General features: G+C 41.1%; 1 protein-coding gene across 2 annotated transcripts in view; it reads left to right on the plus strand.

Moving 5' to 3' along the window:
- The window catches only part of LOC140121521 (uncharacterized), a 35,123-nt gene extending 24,722 nt beyond the window's left edge, over nt 1–10,401 (plus strand). For both annotated transcript variants that reach the window (XM_072141209.1, XM_072141210.1), the window contains 2 exons: nt 1,931–2,051; nt 9,954–10,401. Coding sequence is in view for 1 of the 2 variants with exons in the window: in XM_072141210.1 (XP_071997311.1) it covers nt 1,931–1,935 (5 nt within the window). In the remaining variant the exon portion in view is untranslated. The remainder of the gene's footprint in view (nt 1–1,930; nt 2,052–9,953) is intronic.
- Nucleotides 10,402–25,708: the final 15,307 nt, after the last annotated feature.

The following is a 25,708-nucleotide window of genomic DNA, read 5'->3' on the forward strand; positions in this document are numbered from 1 at the left end:
CCTACTAAATTTTCCCACTTCGGTCTTTGCTATGGATATGTGCGTCACTAAGCGCAGAACACAGCGGTCGCAAGTCTCGTCACTACAAATTGCTCAGAATTGGCTAGTACATGCACTGCAGAAAGTACAGCCACCAGCAGATCAACCAGAAATCAAATATATAGAACGCTACTGTATGCGTAAGTAAGCTCTTTGTATTCTCCTATGGCTATTTTCTAGCCAAGTATCAAAGCACACTACTGTCAGATGAGATGACACTGAGTTAGTGCCTAATTGAAATCCAACCCCTACTAAATTTTCCCACTTCGGTCTTTGCTATGGATATGTGCGTCACTAAGCGCAGAACACAGCGGTCGCAAGTCTCGTCACTACAAATTGCTCAGAATTGGCTAGTACATGCACTGCAGAAAGTACAGCCACCAGCAGATCAACCAGAAATCAAATATATAGAACGCTACTGTATGCGTAAGTAAGCTCTTTGTATTCTCCTATGGCTATTTTCTAGCCAAGTATCAAAGCACACTACTGTCAGATGAGATGACACTGAGTTAGTGCCTAATTGAAATCCAACCCCTACTAAATTTTCCCACTTCGGTCTTTGCTATGGATATGTGCGTCACTAAGCGCAGAACACAGCGGTCGCAAGTCTCACTACAAATTGCTCAGAATTGGCTAGTACATGCACTGCAGAAAGTACAGCCACCAGCAGATCAACCAGAAATCAAATATATAGAACGCTACTGTATGCGTAAGTAAGCTCTTTGTATTCTCCTATGGCTATTTTCTAGCCAAGTATCAAAGCACACTACTGTCAGATGAGATGACACTGAGTTAGTGCCTAATTGAAATCCAACCCCTACTAAATTTTCCCACTTCGGTCTTTGCTATGGATATGTGCGTCACTAAGCGCAGAACACAGCGGTCGCAAGTCTCACTACAAATTGCTCAGAATTGGCTAGTACATGCACTGCAGAAAGTACAGCCACCAGCAGATCAACCAGAAATCAAATATATAGAACGCTACTGTATGCGTAAGTAAGCTCTTTGTATTCTCCTATGGCTATTTTCTAGCCAAGTATCAAAGCACACTACTGTCAGATGAGATGACACTGAGTTAGTGCCTAATTGAAATCCAACCCCTACTAAATTTTCCCACTTCGGTCTTTGCTATGGATATGTGTGCCACTAAGAGCTAAACACAACGGTAGCAAGTCCCCCTGCTAATTCCTCACAAAATGGTACTAGATGCAAATTAAAATAAAAAAAGTAGAACGTTATTGTAGCCCTAAGAAGGGCTGTTGGGTTCTTTGAGAATCACTCCTGCCTAACAGTAAGCTAATAGAACACCCTAACGCTTTCCCTGAGCAGCAGCAGCTCTCTCCCTAGCGGCATCCAGACACAGAATGATCCGAGCAGCGCGGGCAGCGGCTAGTCTATCCCAGGGTCACCTGATCTGGCCAGCCAACCACTGCTATCGACGTGTAAGGGTACCACGTCATGCTGGGTGGAGTGCAGAGTCTCCTGGCTTGTGATTGGCTCTGTTTCTGGCCGCCAAAAAGCAAAACGGCGGGAGCTGCCATTTTCTCGAGCGGGCGAAGTATTCGTCCGAGCAACGAGCAGTTTCGAGTACCCTAATGCTCGACCGAGCATCAAGCTCGGACGAGCATGTTCGCTCATCTCTATAGATGTCCTTTAACTGCCCATATTTTCTATAATTTACAGAAGCACAAGCCTGAAGCACGGTTCTAGGTACTATAGAACCGGAGATATGGGTGTCTGAAGTGACACACTCCATTCTCATCGCATTTGCATATGGCTTCTTTCTCAATTAAGCACTTTTTATCCCCCATATTTACTTCCTGCAAGCAAGATGGAAAGAGGTTCTCTTATGCTTTACAGTGTGAAATGTCATTATTTTTTTCACTTTTAGTGTGAAAGCAGCCACAGGGTGTGATGACTGCTCTGCAGAAGATGTGCTATTGAAAAATGCACAGAACCTAGTTCATAGTATATTACAGACCTGGAAAGCAGCCGAAGCAGCCTGCATTAAGGTAAAGTGACCTGTCATGTCATTTACCTGAGTTCAATACAATCCATGTAGAACTAATCATTAGGTAAAAGGATTACATAAAAAAGCTGGATGCAAGTGCCCAACAAATGCATTTTGGTTGCATGGATCAGCTGAAATAAGTGACAGAAAAAAATGTAGTGACTACTCTGTCTCTAAAATCTCTGTGGTGATTGGAGGTTATTTTGGCCACCTTTGTATGCGTACAACAAAAAGTACTGTAGCAAGATGCATGGTAAGGGACCAGAAAGGTCCCGCTAAGCCAAGGAACAATATGCTGTTGTGGGAAATAAAATGGCATAAAAAGAATCTAATGGAAAATGCAAACTTTGCATCAGGGACCTATATGCCTAAATTCCCACTGCCCCAATAAAACCTACATAAAATATACTCACATTTAATATAACATATACAGAAATATGTGCCTGCAGTGAATTAAACACAAACATACTAGAAATGTATATACCAGCAGTGAATATATCAGAAATAAATACAAAGCTGCAATAAATGTACTTCCTACAAGGGCTGCCATCAGGCAGGTATAAACATCAGTTGTTGTGTAAATCAGTCACAGTTGCTACCTTCTTTCTCTGTACTGGTCTGTCCTGGTGGACTATTAGTAGTTGAGAATAACTTCTCCCGGCCTTGTCTTAACAGTGGAGAATATACTGCCCAGGTGTCTTCAGCACCTTGCAGTCCATCTACACACTGCATCCCTGAAAATACCCCCAGTCACTTACAGAATAGTGTCCCTAACTAACCATGCTATGCCCCTCCCCCAGACTACATAAATCACTGGGGAACAGAATTTTCAATGAGTTACATCCGACTCTTGTTTTTGACCAACGTTTGGTTTGAGTTATTTTATTCATGCAAAACCTATATATTGTTACTGTAAGGCCCCTTGCACAAAACCCTTATAGAGACATATATCCGCCATAAGCTTAAATGAGAGTTCATTAGTAGAGCAGTAATTAGCAGGGCACTTCCTCCAATCGCCTGCTCCACTATTCACAGCAGCAGTGGAGCTGCATACTGCCAGACACTGGAGGATTACTGCTGCAGTATGGTAAGTATGGCCACATTAATTCAAGGGTTTCCACCAGTTTTCGGTCTGACTTTGCACTGAAAAGAATGTGCAAACTGCTTGTACATGTATTTATAAAGTGTCTTCCCAGTTATGACCGAGAAGAAAACTGTGCACCTAAAGGGGAATGCAGTGGCGTAACTAGAGTCCTGGGGGCCCGGGGCAATATTTATGACAGCCCCCCACCTATTTAAAAAACACTGGCAAGCGTGAAAAGTTACCTTTTGTCATGCTTCAGCTATAGTTAAAAAAAACATAACAACGCATTCAGTTATCTTTTTTACATTAAAATAGTGAAAGAATGACTAAAAGGAACCTTCAATGCTGCACATCTATTGTAAATTATGGCGAAGTATTTGATTTCCGTTATTCTCCTCCATAGTTGAAGAGAATAACCAAAACCAAAAGTATAGATGCAACTAGTCAGTCCTGCCCCCTCCCCATCAAAGCGACATTACAAATTACCATTGTACAGCTTATGAGATATCAATGCTACGCACATTAGGAGGTTCACAAATCAGACACATGTAGCATCACACAAATGGCATCTAGCAACTTGCAGGTGATGATCTGCTACTCTGCATGCAAAACATAGTGGCACTTCCTGATCGTAAATTATTGCTACTGTATTCACCCATGACCCCTGCGTCTTCCGCTCCGTGCAGCACATAATCCACACTACAACTATAAACATCACAGTCACTTACAGTATAGCATTTACAGAAAGGGAAGGGAAAATTGGGAAAAATTGTGGCAGATAAAATATAACGTTTATTTGTTATTATTAAAATGTCTTTGCAACATTTTCCCTTCCTGTCTAATATACGTCTTGCCCTAATTAATATAACACCCTACCTACGGCCGTTTCGCCCCGCTCACACACGGTCATTTCCCCACAGTAACACCGCTACATACAGCTGCCTCGCCTCCAGTAACACAGCTACATACAGCCGCCTTGCCTCCAGTAACACAGCTACATACATCCGCCTTGCCCCAGTAACACAGCTACATACAGCCGCCTTGCCTCCAGTAACACAGCTACATACAGCCGCCTCGCCTCCAGTAACACAGCTACATACAGCCGCCTTGCCCCAGTAACACAACTACATACATCCGCCTCGCCCCCAGTAACATCGCTACATACACCCGCCACCTCGCCCCTAGTAACACTGCTAAATACAGCCACCTTGCCCCCAGTAACACAGCTACATACAGCCACCTCACTAGCCATACAGTCCCATGTAATATACACACCAGCCATACAGTCCCATGTAATATACACATCAGCCATACAGTCCCATGTAGCATACACCCCAGTCCCCACCAGCCATACAGTCCAATGTAACATACACACCAGCAATACTGTCCCTTGTATACAGCCACTTAAGTTCTCTTCTCCTTGCGTAGTTTATTGCCAAAGCTCCTCTACTTCCTGCACTTAGGGGGGGGGGGGGTGCGATCGCGGGGGTGATCACCGGGGTGGGGGGGGGGGCAGATGCGATGGCAGGGGGTGCCTGCGTGGTCATCTAGTTGTCGCCAGTCAGCTCACAACAGTGTTTGAAGCATGGCCTTCAAATCCAACTGGCAGAGATGCCGGCCCGCGTGGTGCATCGGAGAACAGCAGCGCAGCAGGGGGAAGCCCATTCCTATGGTCTTCAGCAGTAAGGACCGGGTCCTCAATACCTTAGTGTTGTGTCCACTGTCCGCACGGCAGTCGGAGTTTGCACCACATTTATTACTGACATTCTCCACAATTCTGTGCGCTAAATGCATCTGCAAGCAAAATAAGCCCCTTCCAATTCAAGCACAATATGTAAACATGACCTAAGAGCAGAAAAAATGTAAAAGTTATTTCAGAAACAATAATTCATATTCAAATGGGTCATTTAAATATAAGTTTATAAGTAATTAATTGTTGTTTAAAATTTTGCTTCCCTTAGCAGTTGTGTGGTCATGCACTATAATAAAGAATTAAAATGCTAATGGCCCTTTAATAAGTTCATTGATTTTGTCCCTTTGGAGGAGACACAGGACAGAAGGTGACTGCTGGTCACAAATCTACATCACTTGTCCTACGCCTGCCTGGCTTGGTCATGTGAACATCAATATGTTTGGCTGTAGTCAGTTGGTTGCAGCGCATCAAGTATGGCCAGTGTTGTGAAAAGACCCATTTGAGTGGGGCAATGTGTAGTGTTGGCAGCTACACATCATTAATATGGAAACAGAGCAGGATAGTGATGTTAGATTATCACTGGGAGCAGAGCGTGAGAGGTAGAAGCTGTTACTGAGAACTGCGGGATCATGGGAATTTTACAGTAGTATTCTGTGGCAGCCATTTTGGAGATAACTCCACCTACTTTAGAAAGGCCATAACATTGTGTGAATCATTAAAGAAAACCATTTAAGTTTCATTTTGTGATTAATGACATTGAGTTTTGTTGTATTCATTTAGATATAGCATTATAGGTTTTTGTAACAGACCGTAAATGATAATCTACAGTGGCGTACCAACCGCGGTCGCAGGGGTCGCGACTGAGAGCGGGCCCATTGTCAGTCAGAGGCCCACACCTGACCCCTGCGCTGCGCTGATAACTCGGCACAGCACAGCGGGCAGATGTTTTAAATTGTGACAGCCATGGGCCCTCCCGTTACAGTGCACGGACTGTTCTGCATCTGGTCCGTGCGCTGGATCAGGGGGGCCCGGAGCTGTCACAATTCAAAATTAGAACAGGCCCCCGATCCGCCGTCCCCACGCACCGCATCCATCAACGCCGATGCAGGCTTAATGACGCGTCTGCCTGCGCCGGGTCTGCTGAGCGGAATAACTAGGTAAGAATTTTATTTTTTATTTTGATTAACTATATGGGGCTCTGTTTCTATTTGAGGGGGCATAGGTGAAATGGCTATTTTGGGGGGATATTACCTATGGGGGACATTAATCATGGCTACTGGGGGGGGGGACATTAATTATGGCTACTGATGAGGGGGGGTACATTAATTATGGCTACTGGTGAGGGGGGGCATTAATTATGGCTACTGCTGGGGCGGGACATTTATTATGGCTACTGGTGAGGGGGGGCATTAATTATAGCTACTGCTGGGGGCATTAATTATGGCTACTGCTGGGGGGGTATTAATCATGGCTACGGCTAGGGGGGACATTAATTATGGCTACTGATGGGGGGAACATTAATTATGGCTACTGGTGGATGGATGGACATTAATTATGGCTACTGGAGAGGGGGGGCATTAATTATGGCTACTGGTAAGGGGGGACATTAATTATGGCTACTGGTAAGGGGGGGGCATTAATTATGGCTACTGGTAAGGGGGACATTAATTATGGCTACTGGTAAGGGGGAACATTAATTATTGCTACTGGTGGGGGGGGACATTAATTATATCTACTGGTGGGGGGACATTAATTATGGCTACTGGTAAGGGGGACATTAATTATGGCTACTGGTAAGGGGGACATTAAGCATGGCTACTGGTGGGGGGGGCATTAGTCATGACTACTGGTGGGGGGACATTAATTATGGCTACTGGTAAGGGGGGGCAATAATTATGGCTACTGGTAAGGGGGGACATTAATCATGGCTACTGGTAAAGGGGGACATTAATCATGGCTACTGGTGGGAAGGACATTAATCATGGCTACTGGTGGGAAGGACATTTATTATGGCTACTGGTGGGGGGGGCATTAATCATGGCTACTGGTGGGGGGGGCATTAATCATGGCTACTGGTGAGGGAGGGCATTAATCATGGCTCCTGGTGAGGGGTGGACATTAATTATGGCTACTGGTGGGGGGGACATTAATTATGGCTGCTGGTATGGGGGGACATTAATTATGGCTACTGGTGGGGGGGACATTAATTATGGCTACTGGTGGGGGGACATTAATCATGGCTACTGGTGAGGGGGACATTAATCATGGCTACTAGTGAGGGGGGGACATTAATTATGACTACTGGTGGGGGGACATTAATTATGGCTACTGGTAAGGGGGGGCAATAATTATGGCTACTGGTAAGGGGGGACATTAATCATGGCTACTGGTAAGGGGGACATTAATTATGGCTACTGCTGGGGGGACATTAATCATGGCTACTGGTGGGAAGGACATTAATCATGGCTACTGGTGGAAAGGACATTAATTATGGCTACTGGTGGGGGGGGGCCATTAATCATGGCTACTAGTGAGGGGGGACATTAATCATGGCTACTGGTGATGGGTGGACATTAATTATGGGTACTGGTGGGGGGACATTAATTATGGCTACTGGTGGGGGGGACATTAATCATGGCTACTAGTGAGGGGGGGACATTAATCATGGCTACTGGTGATGGGTGGACATTAATTATGACTACTGGTGGGGGGGACATTAATTATGACTACTGGTATGGGGGGACATTAATTATGGCTACTGGTATGGGGGGACATTAGTTATGGCTACTGGTGGGGGGACATTAATTATGGCTACTGGTGGGGGGACATTAATTATGGCTACTGGTGGGGGGGGACATTAATTATGGCTACTGGTGGGGGAGGACATTTATTTTGGCTACTGGTGAATGGTGTTCAATGTTTTTATGCCTACCCGGGGGGGGGGCCCTGTTGGGAATTTTGCACTGGGGCCCGGAGGACTCTAGTTACGCCACTGATAATCTAGTAATTCTCCGTATGCAATACAATGTGAACATAGGTCTACAATGGAAGACTCTCTTATGAAGACTTCATATTGAAGTATATAAAAGAGTCCATTGGCGATACCAAACATGTCTGAAGAAGGAGGAGTCTCCTTCAAAACGTCATAACATGCAGCTAAAGAGTTTACGGTCTTAGGGAAACCATGGAGTCTATGTGGACAATATCAGAGATTATGGACTGCTGCTTGTAAATACAAGCAAAGATTGGTGATGTTCCGAAATATGTTTGTTATGGCTATATATTTATATAAAAGAAAAAGAGAATTTTTTTGGCTTAAAAGGTCTCAGTGATTTTGTATTTTTGTATCAGACCTTCATATTCCCACAGATTAAGGTAACAGTTGGATTTTACTGACATAAAGGTTCAGGCAAATATGAAATAATCTACAATGGACGATCTGAACTTAAGAACCTTTAATTATTTCTATTTTTTAACTTTAAATTTGCATGTTCGATGATCGACCGTATACTGATAACATGAATTAAATAAGATTAGGAGGTTATGAGATAGGAGTATGAATTTTTCAATAAGTGTGCCAGGGTATGATGGTGCACTTCGGCACCTTCGGCTCTGGTCTCCTGATAGATCCCGGCAGGTGGCAGCACAGTGCAGCGGCTTTTATGCTACAGAAATTGGGGGGGGCGGGCCGTCGGGTGATCCAACTGATTCGGACTTAACGCAGAATTTAAGATTAAAATTGGGTTGCAAGCAATGCACTTACATACACTGGGAAGAAAATGGGGAACTCCAGCGGACCTGAACGGGGAAGCGACACATGCAGGATATCGGGCGCACAGTTTTAGTGAATCGCGGCACAGTGCATCGGACAATGCACTTTCGGGTAAGTGCCCCATTATCCTGGAGTGTCAGTTTGAGCCAGAGCTGTGCTGGTGGAGGCCTCATAATAGACACTGTGATTGTTGTTGTGATGGTTGGATGTCTAAGGTAAATGTCTCTCTATCTGTTTTTGACTTTTAGAAGTGGAGGGGTTGAGAACTTCTTAAAGGGAACCTACCACCACAAATCTACCTATAAAGGTAGATCGGGTGGTAGGTGGATCAATGGGACGTGAGGATAGCCCTTTTAAGGGCTAATCCTCACGTCCCCACACTTCTTTGTTAACTTTTATTTTACTTTTATTGTAATTTTATTATGCGGCTACTGGGGCGTGGAGTATCCGCATCTGAGATTACACGAGGCGGCTACCCCACGCCCCGGTAGCCACTTTACCCCTCCTACTCCTCCTACAGCAGGCGCCGTATATGCGCGCCGAAGATGGTGAGTAGGAGGGGTAAAGTGGCTACCGGGGCGTGGAGTAGCCGCCTCGTGTAATCTCAGATGCGGCTACTCCACGCCCCAGTAGCCGCATAATAAAATTACCATAAAAGTAAAATAAAAGTTACCAAAGAAGTGCGGGGACGTGAGGATTAGCCCTTAAAAGAGCTATCCTCACGTCCCATTGATCCACCTACCACCCTATCTACCTTTATAGGTAGATTTGTGGTGATAGGTGCCCTTTAAGCGATGTTTTCTTATTTATGCTGGCCTTGGAGTTTGTGCAAGGGAAAAGTTGATGGTGTTGTGCCAGGGGAAGTCCACTAGTTCCATATGAACATAAGGTATTCCTGCAACAATACAAAATGCTGTTGCAGTGCCCAGGACATTTTTTAATATCAGACAAGTCCTAAAATGTATATCTGTGGTTGAGTATAGAGTGGGGAAGCAGTCTCAGGAATAGCCATTAGGTGGCAGCAGGTCACTATCCAACCCCCTAATATAAGGTCATGTAAAAAACCAGGAAACCTAGTGGCATAGAGCGGGTTGGAGAACTTGTCTTCAGTTCTGAATATCGAAGGGGGTTTGCGAGTTGAACACCCAGCGATCATTCCACAGAATAAGGGATAAATTGAATAAACCCAATACAACCCCTTTAAGTCACTATCTTCCTGCATTGCAACATTTATACTGTCTACAGACATTTGGATGCCATAAACCAACCAGTAAATAAGTAAATACTTTCTGTAGATGAAAGCATGGATGTAATCTTTTTTTCACTTTGTTTTTTATATTTGTATTCCTGACAGAGCACTGAGAATCTCATTTACAGCAAAGAAGAGGAGGAGGTGGCTGCATTTTGTTCACAGCTAAGAAAGAAATTACTTAGTCAAAGACCAAAAGAAAGTGATTAGTAAAATATATGATACTATGAAAGTGTATGTCCCTTATTGTTGTAAATTGTGACACTAGACAGTTTCTAAATATATATGTAATATAAGACGATAGGAAACTGAAGCATGTAAGAAATCTAACACACATATCATTCATGTGGAAAAGTGACATGTACTGTCTATATATGAGAGAACATTGTGCTGGGACTAAAATGAATGTGTTTTATGCTATTTGATGTTTGGCATTCCCTTACTGATCACAAGGGGGTACACGTGGTGCACAGAAACTAAGTAGACGTTTAACCAATCATTGGCCCTTAGGTCATGAATATCAAATAAATTATAATATGTCCCTTGAAAATTCTCACTTGTAGTTGAGTTTCTCATTTGATTTCACACAATGGGGCAGATTTATCAAGAGTCTGAAAGTCAGAATATTTCCAGTTGCCCATGGCAACCAATCACAGCTTGGCTTTCATTTTACCAATGCTCATGAATATTTTAATGGGGAGCTATGATTGGTTGCCATGGGCAACTAGAAATATTCTGACTTTCAGACTCTTGATAAATCTGCCCCATTTTCTCTACCTTTCTCTATCTTCAAGAAAGGGATTTTCTTGAAAATATTTGAACTAATTTCAATCATTAAAATCAATATATAAAATGTATCTTTTTTCCAATTAATTTTTAGCTCTCTGATTATATATCATAGAGATCTCTGGAGAGTTTTCTAGGCATGTTCTGTATAGATACATTGATGCCCCAAAAATAAGAGGCACAAAAGGGGTGGTGTGCGTTCCGCAATAAAAATGTTTAACACAGACCAAGACCATTGCCCTGCCCCACTCTCAAACAAAGTATATTATCAGCCTTAATGGCTTGCCACATAGTATAATGCCCACTTCTTGTGGCCAACCCACTACGGACCCATATAACACCCCCTTTCTTCCCCCTTTCTATGGCCCCACGCACTTACGTTTATTGCTCTAGCTTTCTGTACTCCTACCCCCCCCCCCTTTACATTGTGGCCGCTGTCCTCCACCCCTCATATTGTGGCCCCCGATCCTCTATCCCCTCATAATGTAGTCCCTGTGTCCTCCACCCCACATATTGTGGTCCCAATCCTCCACACCCCTCATATTGTGGCTGCCTGTCCTCGACCACCCTCCTGTTGTGGCCCCTATTCAAATCTACCTAATATTGTGACCTGTTTCCTCCACTCCCTCATTTTGTGGTCTCGATCCTCCATTCCCCTCATATTATGGCCCCCCTGCCCTCCATTTCCCTCATGTTGTGGCCCCTCTCCTCCATCTACCTAATATTGTGGCCTCTTTCCTCCACCCCCTCACATTGTGGGCCTTTATCCTTCATCCTCCCATACTGTAGCCTCCTGCCCTCCATCCCCCTTTTTTTGTGGCCCTTCCACCACCCCCTCATATTGTGGTCCCATGTCCTCCATCCCCCGCATATTATGGTTCCTATGTCCTCCACTACACTCATTTTGTTGCCTCTCTTTCTTCCACCCCCTCATATTGTGGCCTTATGTTGTCCACCCTCCTCATATTGTGACCCCTCTGTATTCTATCCTCCCTTTATATCGTGGCACCTGTCCTCTATCCCCCTCATATTGTGGGCACCTGTCCTCTATCCCCCTCATATTGTGGCCTTCTGTCCTCCATCCCCTCATATTGTGGCTTCCTGTCCTCCACTCCCTCATATTGTGGCCCCCTGTCCTCCACCCCATCTTATTGTTGCCAACCCTCTCATATTGTGGCTCCTTGCCCTCCATCCCCTCATATTGTGCCCCCCTGTCCTTCCTCTCCCTAATATTATGGCCCCCTCCTCTCAACCTACAACTGTATGAAAACAAAAAATCTTTGTAACTTACCCTTCCCTTGTTCCCCAGCAGCAGTCCTGCTTCCTCTTCTTCTGCCTCTCAGTTGACTTGCAGGATGGGGCTGGGCCAACCTGAGGGAGATGCTAGTATCACACACATCTGCTAAAGAAAAGCAAACAATATGGAGGTAACAGGAAGCTGAGCTGTCCTCCTGGTCCTGATTCCTTGGTTGCTCTGCAGCTGTAGAGTACAAAACCAGAAGGAGGCTGGACAAAGTGGGGTAGTCTGGGACAATCTCCCAACCACTCAGGATGGCGGGGCAGTGTTGAAAAACCAGGACTGTCCTGCTAAAGTCAGGACGGTTGGGAGCTGTGTTATCTATTTGTGCACTGAGAATAAAGATTAAATGATTGGTTTAAAAATGTAAAAAAAATATCACTCACATTGCAGAACTCCTTCTACTGCTCTTTTGGTGCAGTGAAGGTATCCAAATTTAGTGGATTGTTATAGATTTGGCTAACTTCCCTGTAAACAAAAAGTCAACATGAAGGTGCAGGGAACAGCATTGATAATGCTCTAGACATTTGTTTTCCCTTTAGGTCACAGACAATTAAATTGCTCCATAAAACAGCAAAAGAGCTTATCTTCCCTTCATTGAATAAGGTTTTTTGAATTTGTAAATTTAGAGTCATGAGCCATGGGCATGTGTTCTGTGAGGTGGCAAGGCATCATGGCTGCAGTTTGTCCGCCACCACACAATACCGTGCACCACAATTATGTCCATAAGTCTGTCATAATTGTGCAGCATACCAGTTAAGCTGAATGCACCAAAAAAAAAGTGGTGCACTCAATGTGCCGGCCTTCATTAATCCTATGCACTCTGCACAGTAGTAAGGCAAACTGTACTATGTGCAGTTTGCCTCACTATTATTAAATCTGGGCCATTGTGTCATGTAGTGGAATACTATTTACGTCTTTGTGTGGGTATGTAATGGCTTTGAAATGCTTCCTGGCAACATTTTTGATAACATACTCCTGATAATTATGCCTCCTCAACTTGTCCACATGATATATGGGAGTTTCCTTGCAAACAATGAGTAAAACCAACGAAAAGAAAGAATGTATTCCACGCTAAAAGGAACCTATACAGAAGCATTACCGCATTCAATAAAGTTATATCACAAAGCTTATTATAGGGCGTTCTTTTGGGAAATATTTTTGCTGACTAGGTAAGTATTAACTAGTATAAACTAAAGTATAAAGTTGAGTACTCAATTATACTTAAAATACTTGCAGCTAAATATAGCCCATACATAATACTGTGCATATTAAAATACAAAATAAGATGCTTATTTAAAATGCAAAACTAGTGAATGAAGAATTACCAAAACATCATTGTGATACAAAATGAATCATGAGTACAGGCTTATATATCCATATACAAAAGTGATACAAAATAAATAATTACCGTAAGGCGCATTTACCATATGTCCCCCATATACCTGCCACCATGTCTACAGTCAGAGTGACCCTGCCTTTTACATACACTTTGTGACATTACTAAATCACAAAGAGTAATTCTTTTCATTGTAGGTATGGGGTTCTTTTTAATTGGGAGTATACTTTGGATTATTAATGGTTGGTGCAGATAATTTTTTTGAAGTAGTAGGTGAAGGAAATAAGGAGGAACAGTGAAACCAAGCTTTCTGAAAGCAAGCTGTTCCTTTCAGGTCCGTGAATTTCTATCTGGTGAAGTCTATTAACAAGTCATTGGAGAAATGATGGAGGTTCAGTGAAGTGCCAACAGGCTAGATGCAAGTTTTAGAGACATTGAACAGGTGGGAAACCAGAGACTTGTGGCAAGGGAGATATCAATGTGGTGCAATAGTATCCACATAGAGTTTTTGTGCAAAGATCATTATGCTTGGTGTACACAATTTTAAATCTAAGGTTGGCAGACATATTGGTGCCGCTGATCCGGAATGTCCGATGAGGATTCGGAGCTGCCGCGATTCACTAAGATCGTGCATCCAATTTCCTGCATGTCTTCCCCCGCTGAGGTCCGCCGGAGTTCACCTTCTTCTTCCTGGTGCATGTAAGTGCTGATCTTGCAACACAATTTGGTATTTAAATTCCGCGGTTTGTCTGAATCAGTTGGGTTGTCCGACGTCCACGCCCTCGATTTGTGTCGCATGCTCTATGCCTCTATCCCCCAATCTTGCATTCCAGAAGAGCTCACACACACACACTGACTTTCTGCCGTCAAACAAAAACATTGTGAGGGGAGTAAAGCTACAAGCTACAGACAGATAACATCTTTATCCAGAGCAGAAGGAGAGGGAGGCATATAGCAGAGCTGTGTATGTTATGGCTGTAAAAGTAGAGCTAAGAATGTCATGTGTAATATCCATCTCATGGATCTCATTATCTCTCATCTCTGATCTGTCTCATCTACCTATGTGTCAGATACTTGTCAATGTTCAGAAGCTAAATGAAAGTGTATATAAACCTGTACCCTGATAATTTAACCACATTCAGCACACAGAACTAGAGGAAATATGAAATGTAAGCTTCGAGAGTCCTCGCCCACACTCTGGAATTTTACACTGACCAGCCTATGGAGTGATAGGAGCTAAAACAGCTGTAAAACTGAGTAAAATTATAAAGTAAGGGGTTAAAAATTATCTTTATCATGTAAACATCACTAGGGGATTACTAAAGTAAGCAGCTCCTAATGCTACAACAGTGCTCCTAATGCTACACACTGCTAGTGTGATCGGAAACCTCCGGTAATGCTAGCAGGCACTGCCGCAGTATACACTAGAAATGTCGGACCGCTCTCAAAGCGGTGACTGCAGCATGATGCTTCCGGTGTTTTTAGTGTACATGGGACTGTTGTAGCACAAGGTGCTGTTTACCTTAGTTAGCAGCTCATAGTTCCATTTTTACAGGTGACAGGTTTGCTTTAAGTTAGACAGTGGACTTCTAAGAGGCATGTAATATACTCATATATTCCTGGATGGAGTCTACGTATTGCATTGACCACTTTACCTATAAAAACTGCAAGTCCTATAAAGAGTTCCTGATCACTAGAAGAAACAAGTGGCCATTCCACAGTGATGCCCGTTGGAGGTCCTTATATACAGTATCCATGTATGTTTGGATGTAAAATTGTCATTGATCTTTCATTTGTATTGTCTGTGAGCTCAAGCATGAATTTACTACTAAATGGCTTCCACTGTACACCTGGAAAGTAAACTTAAAATTAACAAAAAAAAAACAAGTTATGCTTTCCTAGCAGTCCATGAGTTTATAAAATGCCTTCTACTGTATCTTACCCTGACACAGCTTCCTTTTTGTACTCATCAATGTAAGCCTTATGGTCTGCACTCAGCAGTTTACATTTAAGAAAATATGTGAAGAATCTGAAATATACCTCTGATCATCCAGGCAGGGTATCCCAGGTCTTTGAAGGTACTTATACAGTAAATTTTGCAAATCAACATACAAAGTAAATATTTGATGTTATGAAATGCAAAGTATTATCACATTCTTAAACATGCATTACATTCAACTTCAACTATAAGCAAAAGTAAGAACCAAAAGACAACAAAAGATTTTTATGATAATTTGTCCAATAGGTGGTAAGATAGTAAAATTTTGTGCGTTTTTCATTCCACAATTCAATTGTGCAGGCTTGATCATTTCCCCTTATTTTATAATGTAATGTAATTGATATACTATGTGAGAGATTTATAAGCAAAAAGAGACATGGCAAAAAGAAAAGTCTAAATTGGCATGTGCCATATTTCACAAGTGTTGTGGATTATTATTTGTACAAAAAAGGATTGGCCTGACAGGAAAGTGGATAGGGGTGGCCACTTTACCTTATGCTTTATTGTAATATGTGTAAGTATAGGTGTAGTATATTTAATACTTTTAATATAATTTTACCAATAAACATTTATTAAAAGTTCTGCACTGCTTTCTTGAAATTTAAAGTTTTAGTTTCTGAATTTTTAATGCCACCAGGGGCATGCTGAGGCGCTGTCGCCTAGAGGCTTACTGAAACCTAGAACCAACCCTGCCCCTGGTTCTTTTACCTAATCAGCAGCCATTCCTATCCAATAAATGGCCCTAGATGGAGGGTCATGTGATCATAACTGTCCATGACCCTTCTAGGCTCTCAAGCTAGTATTCATGATTACTATCATAATAATCGAAAATAACCCATTAACCCTTAACTGCAATGTGGCAACTTGTACTTCAATAGGAGTGTCTATAATTTTTCCAGATTAAAAATTATTCAATTATTCAACTTTTTGGCCTGTGAATTTTTATGATATATGCACCTATGTAGGGAAATACACACACACTGGTTTTCTAGCTAATTTACTCATTCTAGTCTTCTGAAATCCCACAATGTTCTCAATTTATATTATGTTATGTTATGCATCCTATCAGCATTAGTCTGTGGATTACTGGGATCATGGAATGATCTGTGATCTACTCTGTTTTAAAGGAAATCGACAACTATCTTTGTGGTCGATTATTTATTAATGCTGCTGTGTAGATCCTAGCAGTGTGATAAGAAAATATGTGTATTAGGAGCTCCAGGGGGCCGTCTGGGTTCCAGGGGATCTGCCTTTCAAACACCCCCTCCCACTAGCGCACTTTTCCCCCACCTCAATGCTCTTCTCTTGCCAGAAATCACGGAAGAAGGAGCAGGGATGCAGGGAGAAGTGCTCCAGGGACCTTGTAATAGCTGGAGCCCCGAGTACTAGCGATTCATTTGCATAAAAGTACAGTTAGTTTTACAAGTAAAGGAGCACAGCTTCTATCACACATATCTTTCTTATTATGCTGCTGGGGTCTACCTAGCAGTGTTAATAGTTAATCTACCACAAATAAAGTGGTAGATTTCTTTTAAAGATGCTATAGACAGAATGCTGCCGATTTGACAGAATTGATTTTGTTCTATGTACTTTCTTGTATAAACCTAGTATACTAAAGGGATTACATGTTGTTGAAATCACTTAATGGTAGAAGAGTCATAGACAGGAAAAAGGGTATAGGGCTTATTTAAATGATGACGCTCCTTTTGACATGGATATTTAGTACATTAAAAAATGCTTAAATGTGCCACAAGTTTTGTCTAATGTCTAATGTTTTGTCTAATGGTTGAAGCTCATTGTAAGGGCAGGGCACGTAACAAGCCAGACAAACAAATAACACAAAGGGGAGCTCGAAAATCTGGGTTACAACAAGACAGCAAGGAAACAAAAGAATTGACAAAATAGGAGAATAGTCGAGAATGTGAGTCAATATTGAAAACAGAAAAACAAGTGAAACAGTATTTTTGGGGTTATGGGATGTTTTTTAAATTATAATGTATTCATATTATTATAATAATATGTAATTGTTTTTTGTTGTATGTATTTTTGTATGCTACGGCTAAATAGTTTCCCTTTTTTGGATAAATAAAGTTAATCTAATCTAATCAACACTGACAGAAAGCTGTTTGATCAGCAAAGGAAGGTGCTGCACATAGGGTCTAAAAGGCAAATACTGGGTTTATGTGAAGGCATGGATTCAGAATATCCAATTCTGAAGATAGTCAAATAGGAAAAGTTCACGAGGTTTATATCAGAGTGCTCCAGGTGAGAGAGGCAGGGCTCTGATGGTGCAAGAGCATTAATCCGTACTAGTTCAGAGCAAGGATTACAGAGAGACAGCAGTACAGCCAATAGAGCACTGTTCAGATTACTGATCACTAGATGGAAATCAGCCCCTTATCAGCCTGACAGTCCGAACTGCAGAAGACTGGGACACAGATGTAACACTCAAAATCAGAAGACCAAGTCCTTTATATTAGTATTGAATGCCTGAATTGGATATTTGAGAAGGGCTTATCTAATGCAGACAAGACTGTTATAATTTATATAAATTATTAAATGTTTCTGGAAAATGTGTAGGCAGAGAATGTAAAACATCTCCAAATTACATCTAGCCATAGCAACTAGCATAACACATAAAGAATTATGTTTAAGATGTTTCATCCAACATATCATAGGATTAATACGTACTTAAGAAACTGCTAATGTCCTGAGTTTAGTAGAGACCTTAAGCCAGGGATTAAATAAAATATAGAACAGAGGACTATGTCATTATAATGACTTGTGCCCATGGGACAGAGATATAGGCTTGAGTGATCTGTGGTGTAAAGATAGATAAACCATTTAATGACTTTAAACATCTGGCAGTATGTAAAAACGTATGTCATTCTTCATGTTTTCACTATGTAATGCAAACATGCTGAGTGAAGCCTGAAGCTATTAAGTATTTGGATCAATTACCATTAAATGCAACTGAGAGCAAGATAGTACATCACTTGTTATGGCCAATTACACGACAAGCGCTCTTATGTCTTCCACATAAAGACACGTTCATTACATTTAGCACCTGTATTTACACATGGCCTTTAAATGATTTATTTTGTGGTGTTCCTTAGATGAGCAAATGTACTGAGTTCAGTTCTGGGCATCTTTCAACCATGGGCTCCAGTATTTATGTGCACTGTTGACATTTCATTCATTAATTAAAGGGATTTTCCATTTTCTGGAAAACCCCCTAAGGAGGCATCACTTGTTTATAAATGAAAAAAAAGCAAAACATATATTTAAAGGGGTTTGGACACGAAAGAAAATCCTCAAATTTTAATCCACTAGTGATGTTTACACAACCCCTTACCTTACAATTTATTCAGTTTTATTGCTGTTTTAGCTCCTATAACTCACTTATGGTCAGTGTAAGAGTCCAGAGTGTGGGCGGGGTCTCTCTAAGCGACACATTGAGGCACATTTACTTACCCTTCTCTGGTGTGTTCCCCGATGTGCATTGTCCAACGAGAATGAACTCTGCCAAGATTCATGAAGATCGTGAGTCTGATATCCTGCATGTGTCGCTTCCCCGCTCAGGTCTGCCGGAGTTCAACATCTTCTTCCCAGTGTATGTAAGTGCATTGGATGCGACACAATTTGAATGCTAAATCCTGCACTGAGTCCGAATCTGTTGGATCGTCCGACTGCCCGCCCCCCAATTTCTGTCGCATGAAAGCCGGTGCAGCTGCACCAAAAACGATTGCGTGCGACAAAATCCCCTTCTAAATACCTGTCCCAGCGGCACTAATCCCGAAAATGTCAGAAAGGCTGACGGAAATGCAATCTGAGGACCCTTACTAAATAAGCCCCATTATGATCCATCTAGTTCTATGACCTGACAATGTGGTTAGATTATCAGGGTACAGGTTTATAAACACTTTCATTTCACTTCTGAACATTTACTAGTAACAGACACATAGAAGGAGAGATGAGACAGATCAGAGATGAGATTATGAGATCGATATTACACACAATGACACAGTCAGCTCTCCTACATCTCTGTGGTCTTCTATGGTTTTAGCTGTGGCTATCTGCACAATTGGACCAGAACTGATGAAGTTATGAATATTATGGGTGTAATGTCTGAACCAAACCCCGACCTCAGGGATCAACTTTTATACTTAACCATCAATTCTGGTCTTAGGGACTAGAAACAACAGAGAATGGAGAGGTACTGCATGAATTAAGGGGATCCTTCAATTGATAAATCTTTAGTTTTTATATCAAAATAAGATTTTGAAAGTATTTGGGCTTTTTTGCTATTTTTTATTGTTGCATTTTACCAAGGCATTTCACTTGTGAAAAGTGTGTGAGAAAATGAACATGGTTATCCTGTCTAACTGAAGTCCCCCGATTTATTGAACAGAACTTTTAAAATAGTTACAATCTTACTTCATTTAAGGAAGGGTAGCATTAAAATTGCTGTTGCATCCCAGGAAAGAAGGATGCCTTAAATATGCCAAACATCATGCATTGTTCTTTCCTCCACACCTACTGCCTCTCTCCCCTGACAGCTCACTGCACATGAACAAAGTGGGAGGGAGCTGCATGAGTTTGGAGGAGAGCAGACTGATACAGGAACACACAGTCTGCAGCTGCCCCCTCCCCAGGGAGAAGGTAATGTGAATTAACCTTACATAAACTACTGAAATGATTAAACTCAGCAATACATAGACTATTGGAACCTGTCACCAGCTAAAATCCCAGACGACAGGTTCACTTTAATCCATGTTGATTGACAGCTTCACACTCCTCTGCTGCTCTCTGTGTTGTCTGGGTCTCTGAGTGGGGGCTTCTAGATCACATACTTGTTTCTGCTCACTGTCTTCTGTGTTCCTATATCTGTTCCCTGCATGACACCTACTTTATTATATTCTTTTACAGTTCATAATTTGCCCTACATTTGGGAATCCAATGTAATGATATATTTGAAAGTACCTTGTAATTCTAAATATAAAAAATAGTTTTTATTCTACTAATTGAAAAGGTTGGCCAGAAATTGACAACAGAATTATGTACATGCACTTTAACATGTTTTAATTAATCATAAAAATGCTGAAAATCAAGAGGTTACAATTTATTGTAATAATAATAATTACAGTAATAATGAGAAAAAATTCCAAACCATACTATGCATGATTTACCTTAGCACATACAGTACATACAATATATTATGTGTCAGGTTGACCCTTCTCTCACTAACAGATTTTTGTGCCATTGTCCTTAGCATCCCTTGCTGAGTTACAGCTGCTCACAGCTTGCGCTTTAGCACCGGTTGGCAGGTCTGACAGCTGCGTCATGTTGTGTTTATGGGATACAGATCAACTGCTTGAGAGACTTGAATGTGTTTGTGATTGTTCTACTCACTTTGCTAAATCAAAGCCATTCATGAACTGACGTTTCACACAAGATTCTGTTGACATCTTGGATAAATTGTATGTTGCACTGAGAGACTGTAATAATATGTGTATTTGCAAAAGGTAAAAGGGGCAAAAGAGAAATTAACAAGGAAGGAAGACAACTTCTGTAGCATTCTTCTCTGTATGCTGAGGACATTAGACAATAATTGTTTTGGAGGACCTTGAGCCACTTTATAATATAAAGTTTACTTGCAATGATGAGTGAATTGGATATAAAGATTGCATGTTTTTATATGATAACCGGTGTAAGCAAAAAAATCCAGCAGTTATGGCTATTTATTTTGATGAGACCACTTCTGCAGTGCAGTCAACAGTGGGACACACAGTATTCTCACCCCCACATATATCTACCTCACTTCAGGGGTGATCTTTGCTATCATTCTACTCGCATCACTTAGATGTGGTACACTTTTTCACAAGTTTTAAATTCTTGGCTAATAGTATCATGTTGTCAAAGCAACATGACACATGTTAATGACTTCATGAAGGCCTATTTATATACCCTTCAGGTCTCATCATTCCCTGAACATTAGTTGGTTTCTCCTTTTTGTATTTCTTATAGTTCTGCTAATAGTGGAGGTTTCAGTTGAGTGAGAAATGTGTTGCAAGCCTGGCCCACTTCTCTTATATTATCATGTCAGATCTCAGAATGTCAGTATTTGATGAACCTAGTGTGGTCTGATCTGCCATCTCCACCCTTCAGCATTTTAACCCCTTCCCAGCCCTTTTTCGTTTTTGCGTTTTCATTTTTCACTCCCCACATTCAAAATCTGTAACTTTTTTATTTTTCCATGTACAGAGCTGTATTTGGGCTTATTTTCTGCGTAACATATTACACTTCAAAATGATGGTATTTAATATCCCATGCCGTGTACTGGGAAGCGGGAAAAAAATTCCAAATGCAGTGAAATTGGTAAAAAAACGCATTTGTGCCGTATTCTTGTGGGCATGAATTTTACGAATTTCACTGTACGCCCCAAATGACATGTCTACTTTATTCTTTTGGTCGGTACGATTACAGGGATAACAAATTTATATAGGTTTTATAATGTTTTCATACATTTAAAAAAATTAAAACCTCCTGTACAAAAATTTTTGGGGGGATTTTGCCATCTTCTGGGGCTAATAACTTTTTTATACTTTGATGTATGGAGCTGTGGGTGGTGTCATTTTTTGCGGATTTTGATGATGTTTACAATGTTATCATTTTTATGACTGTACAACCTTTTGATCACTTTTTATAGAATTTTTTATTTTTTTTTAAATGGCAAAAAAGTGCCATTTTCAACTTTGGCACGATTTTCTGTTACGGGGTTAAACGCAGTGAAAAAACGTTATCATATTTTGATAGATCGGGCATTTTTTAACGCAGCGATACCTAATGTGTTTATGATTTTTACTGTTTATTTATATTAATATAAGTTCTAGGGCAGTGATGGCAAACCTTTTAGAGCTCGAGTGCCCAAAATGAGACCTAAAACACACTAGCTTTTCCCAAAGTGCCAACACGGCAATTTAGGCAGTAACAAACTTATTGCTACCAGAATCTTTGAGTTCCAACCCGACCCTGTCCACACCTCCTCACTCTTCAGACAGGACCAAGCAGCACAGGATGGGTCACTACTTTGCCTGACATGACACCTTCCTGCAGTCTCAGGCATTCCAACTCTGTGCCTGGGAGACAGCCCGTGTTCCCGCAGAGAGGTCTCCGAGTGCCATAGGTTCGCCACCACTGTTCTAGAGAAAAGGGGGTTGATTTGAATTTTTAGATTTTTTTATTATAATTTTTTTTTTAACTTTTTTTTTATTTTTACTATTTTTCAGACTCCCTAGGGTACTTTAACCCTAGGGTGTCTGTACGATCCTATCATATACTGCCATACTACAGTATGGCAGTATATGGGGATTTTACTCCTCATACATTACAATGTGCTGATAGCACATTGTAATGCATGGGTTAAGCCAAAGTAGCTTCGGGTCTTCGTGAGACCTGACTCTACCATGGCGACATGGCGATGATCCTCGGAAAGATGGCGGCGCCCATGCGATCAGCAGGAAAACACCCGCAATCGGTGCCGGCACCAATCGCAGGTGTTACCGGTAAGCCGCTGCTGCAATATGCAGCAAAGTCTTACCGGCTATGGAGAGGACTCTCCATGCACCGGGAACCGGCATGTGACGTTTCTTCCTTAGAGATTCCTTGCTTTTTGTTTTACCATACTACAAACTGGCATACTAGATGAGAAAGGGAGGATGTCAAATGTGCTTAGGGAACAAGGGCGACATTACCATCTTCCTCTTGTAGACTGGTTTCAAAATATTAGAACCAGGGCTCCCAGAGTTTCTTGTAGGCACTATGTTTCCTGTGATAGTAAATTCTGCTAATCTAGCAAGCTGAGCAATATTATTAATCCACTTATACATGGGGCCTAGATTGTTTCCAAAGAAGCGGGATAAGAGATTTGGCCATGAGTAAAAGAAAGTAGAAAAGCTTGCCTGGTTGGTTTTCTGTTTCTGGATTGTAGTCTCCAAAATTTCATGGAAAAATAAATGTCTCTCCTATATACACCTATACATATGCAGAGGAGTATATAAGAGAGAGGCCATGCATGTCCAGAGGTTTGTATAGGAAAAGGCTATGCATGTTCAGAGGTATGTATAGGAAAAGGCTATGCATGTTCAGAGGTATGTATAGGAAAAGGCTATGCATGTTCAGAGGTATGTATAGGAAAAGGCTATGCATGTTCAGACTTATGCATAGGAAAAGGCTATGCATGTTCAGAGGTATACATAGGAAAAGGCTATGCATGTTCAGAGGTATGGATAGGAAAAGGCTATGCATGTTCAGAGTTATGTATAGGAAAAGGCTATGCATGTTCAGAGTTATGTATAGGAAAAGGCTATGCATGTTCAGAGGTATGTATAGGAAAAGGCTATGCATGTTCAGAGGTATGTATAGGAAAAGGCTATGCATGTTCAGAGGTATGTATAGGAAAAGGCTATGCATGTTCAGAGGTATGTATAGGAAAAGGCTATGCATGTTCAGAGGTATGTATAGGAAAAGGCTATGCATGTTCAGAGTTATACATAGGAAAAGGCTATGCATGTTCAGAGGTATGCATAGGAAAAGGCTATGCATGTTCAGAGGTATGTATAGGAAAAGGCTATGCATGTTCAGAGGTATGTATAGGAAAAGGCTATGCATGTTCAGAGTTATACATAGGAAAAGGCTATGCATGTTCAGAGGTATGTGTAGGAAAAGGCTATGCATGTTCAGAGTTATACATAGGAAAAGGCTATGCATGTTCAGAGGTATGTGTAGGAAAAGGCTATGCATGTTCAGAGGTATGTCCTCATAGTATTACATGTAAATGAAATTGATTATTACTGGTTGCTTATTTAATATATTATTTGACAGGCCAGGTCTGTTAGAGCCAGAGCTGCTTTTGTTAGTCTGTGAGTCTCAGCCCACTTGACAATAATAAACCCATATGCAGGCAGTAAAATATACCTATTTGTGCATGTTATAGCCTCTGAGTCTATTTATGTAATGGAAAGCTGGGGCATTAGTAAAATTGTAACTTGAGAAGCTCACAAATGCACCAAAACACTATAATTTTATTATTCGATTTATACTGACTCAAAGTACATTGGATTCTTAGAAGAAGGAATTTATTGACCTGTGATATGAAACAGAACATTGCATTCAAACCACTGTGAATGGTTAATGAGAACACTGTTGCACTTCACAGTCAAGATGTTGGATAAAATAGGAATTCAACAGGACTTGTTTACATATGTGTATTCAGTATCTATTCCCCACTGTATATGTGGCCACAAACAAGCTAGGATGGTAGCAGAATGCAAAAAGACAAGCTTTTATATACAGCTGGTGAAATAAGAAGTGAACACAATTCTCTCATTAAATATATTTACAAAGGTGCTATTGACATGAAATTATCACCAGATGTTGGTGGCAATCAGGCCAGTCCATACTGACAAAGTCAAACCATAGATATCCACTAATCAAGTCATGTATAACAATGAGAAATACACAGTCTTCAGGGAATGTCGCAGCACTCCTTTTGGTGTCTTTGGTACATGGGGTCCAAACCCCACATATGTATATATAGAAATTAGTCACTCAAGAGATGCTTGTGTATTTTTTATTTCAAAAACAATTCAAAAGTTTGATGCTTCAGTCACCTTAGACCGTAATCATATACAGATTGTACAACTACAATCCGTATCAAAGAAAGGTCTAATTTGACAAGAATTCATACTGTTGGATTATTTTCTGAAAAAAAAAATACAATTCAATAATAGATCAAAACAATGGGCAACAGGACCAATAAGTCTAATATCAGCAACAGGACCACAATGCACAGAAGCCTGGATAAGTCTAAACACAGTGAACACCAATGGAGAGTAAACCAGCCATTTAGGAGACCCCAGGTCAGGAAAAAGATATACATAAATCTTGAAACAAAGCTCCTGCCCTTTTAACCCCTTCCCTCCGCAGCCCGTTTTCATTTTTGCTTTTTAATTTTTTTTTCATTTCATTTTTCACTCCCAACCTTCAAAAATCTCTAACTTTTTTATTTTTCCATGTACAGATTTGTGTGATGGCTTGTTTTCTGTGTAACAAATTGCACTTAAAAATTGTGGTATCTAATGCCGTGTACAGGAAAGTGGGAAAAAAATCCAAATACAGTGAAATTGGCGTTTTCTTGTGGGCTTGGATTTCACTGTACGCCCCAAAGGACATGTCTACTTATTCTTTGGGTCAGTACAATTACGGGGATACCAAATTTGTATAGGTTTTATAATGTTTTCATACAAAAATTAAAACCTCCTTTACAAAAAAATATATATATTTTGGCATCTGCTGGTGCTAATAACTTTTTTATACTTTCGTGTACAGAGCTGAGGGTGGTATAATTTTTGGGGACTTTTGATGATGTTTTCAATGCT

The sequence above is a fragment of the Engystomops pustulosus genome, chromosome 3 (genome assembly GCF_040894005.1).
Source record: "Engystomops pustulosus chromosome 3, aEngPut4.maternal, whole genome shotgun sequence".
In the NCBI taxonomy this organism is placed as follows: Eukaryota; Metazoa; Chordata; class Amphibia; order Anura; family Leptodactylidae; genus Engystomops; species Engystomops pustulosus.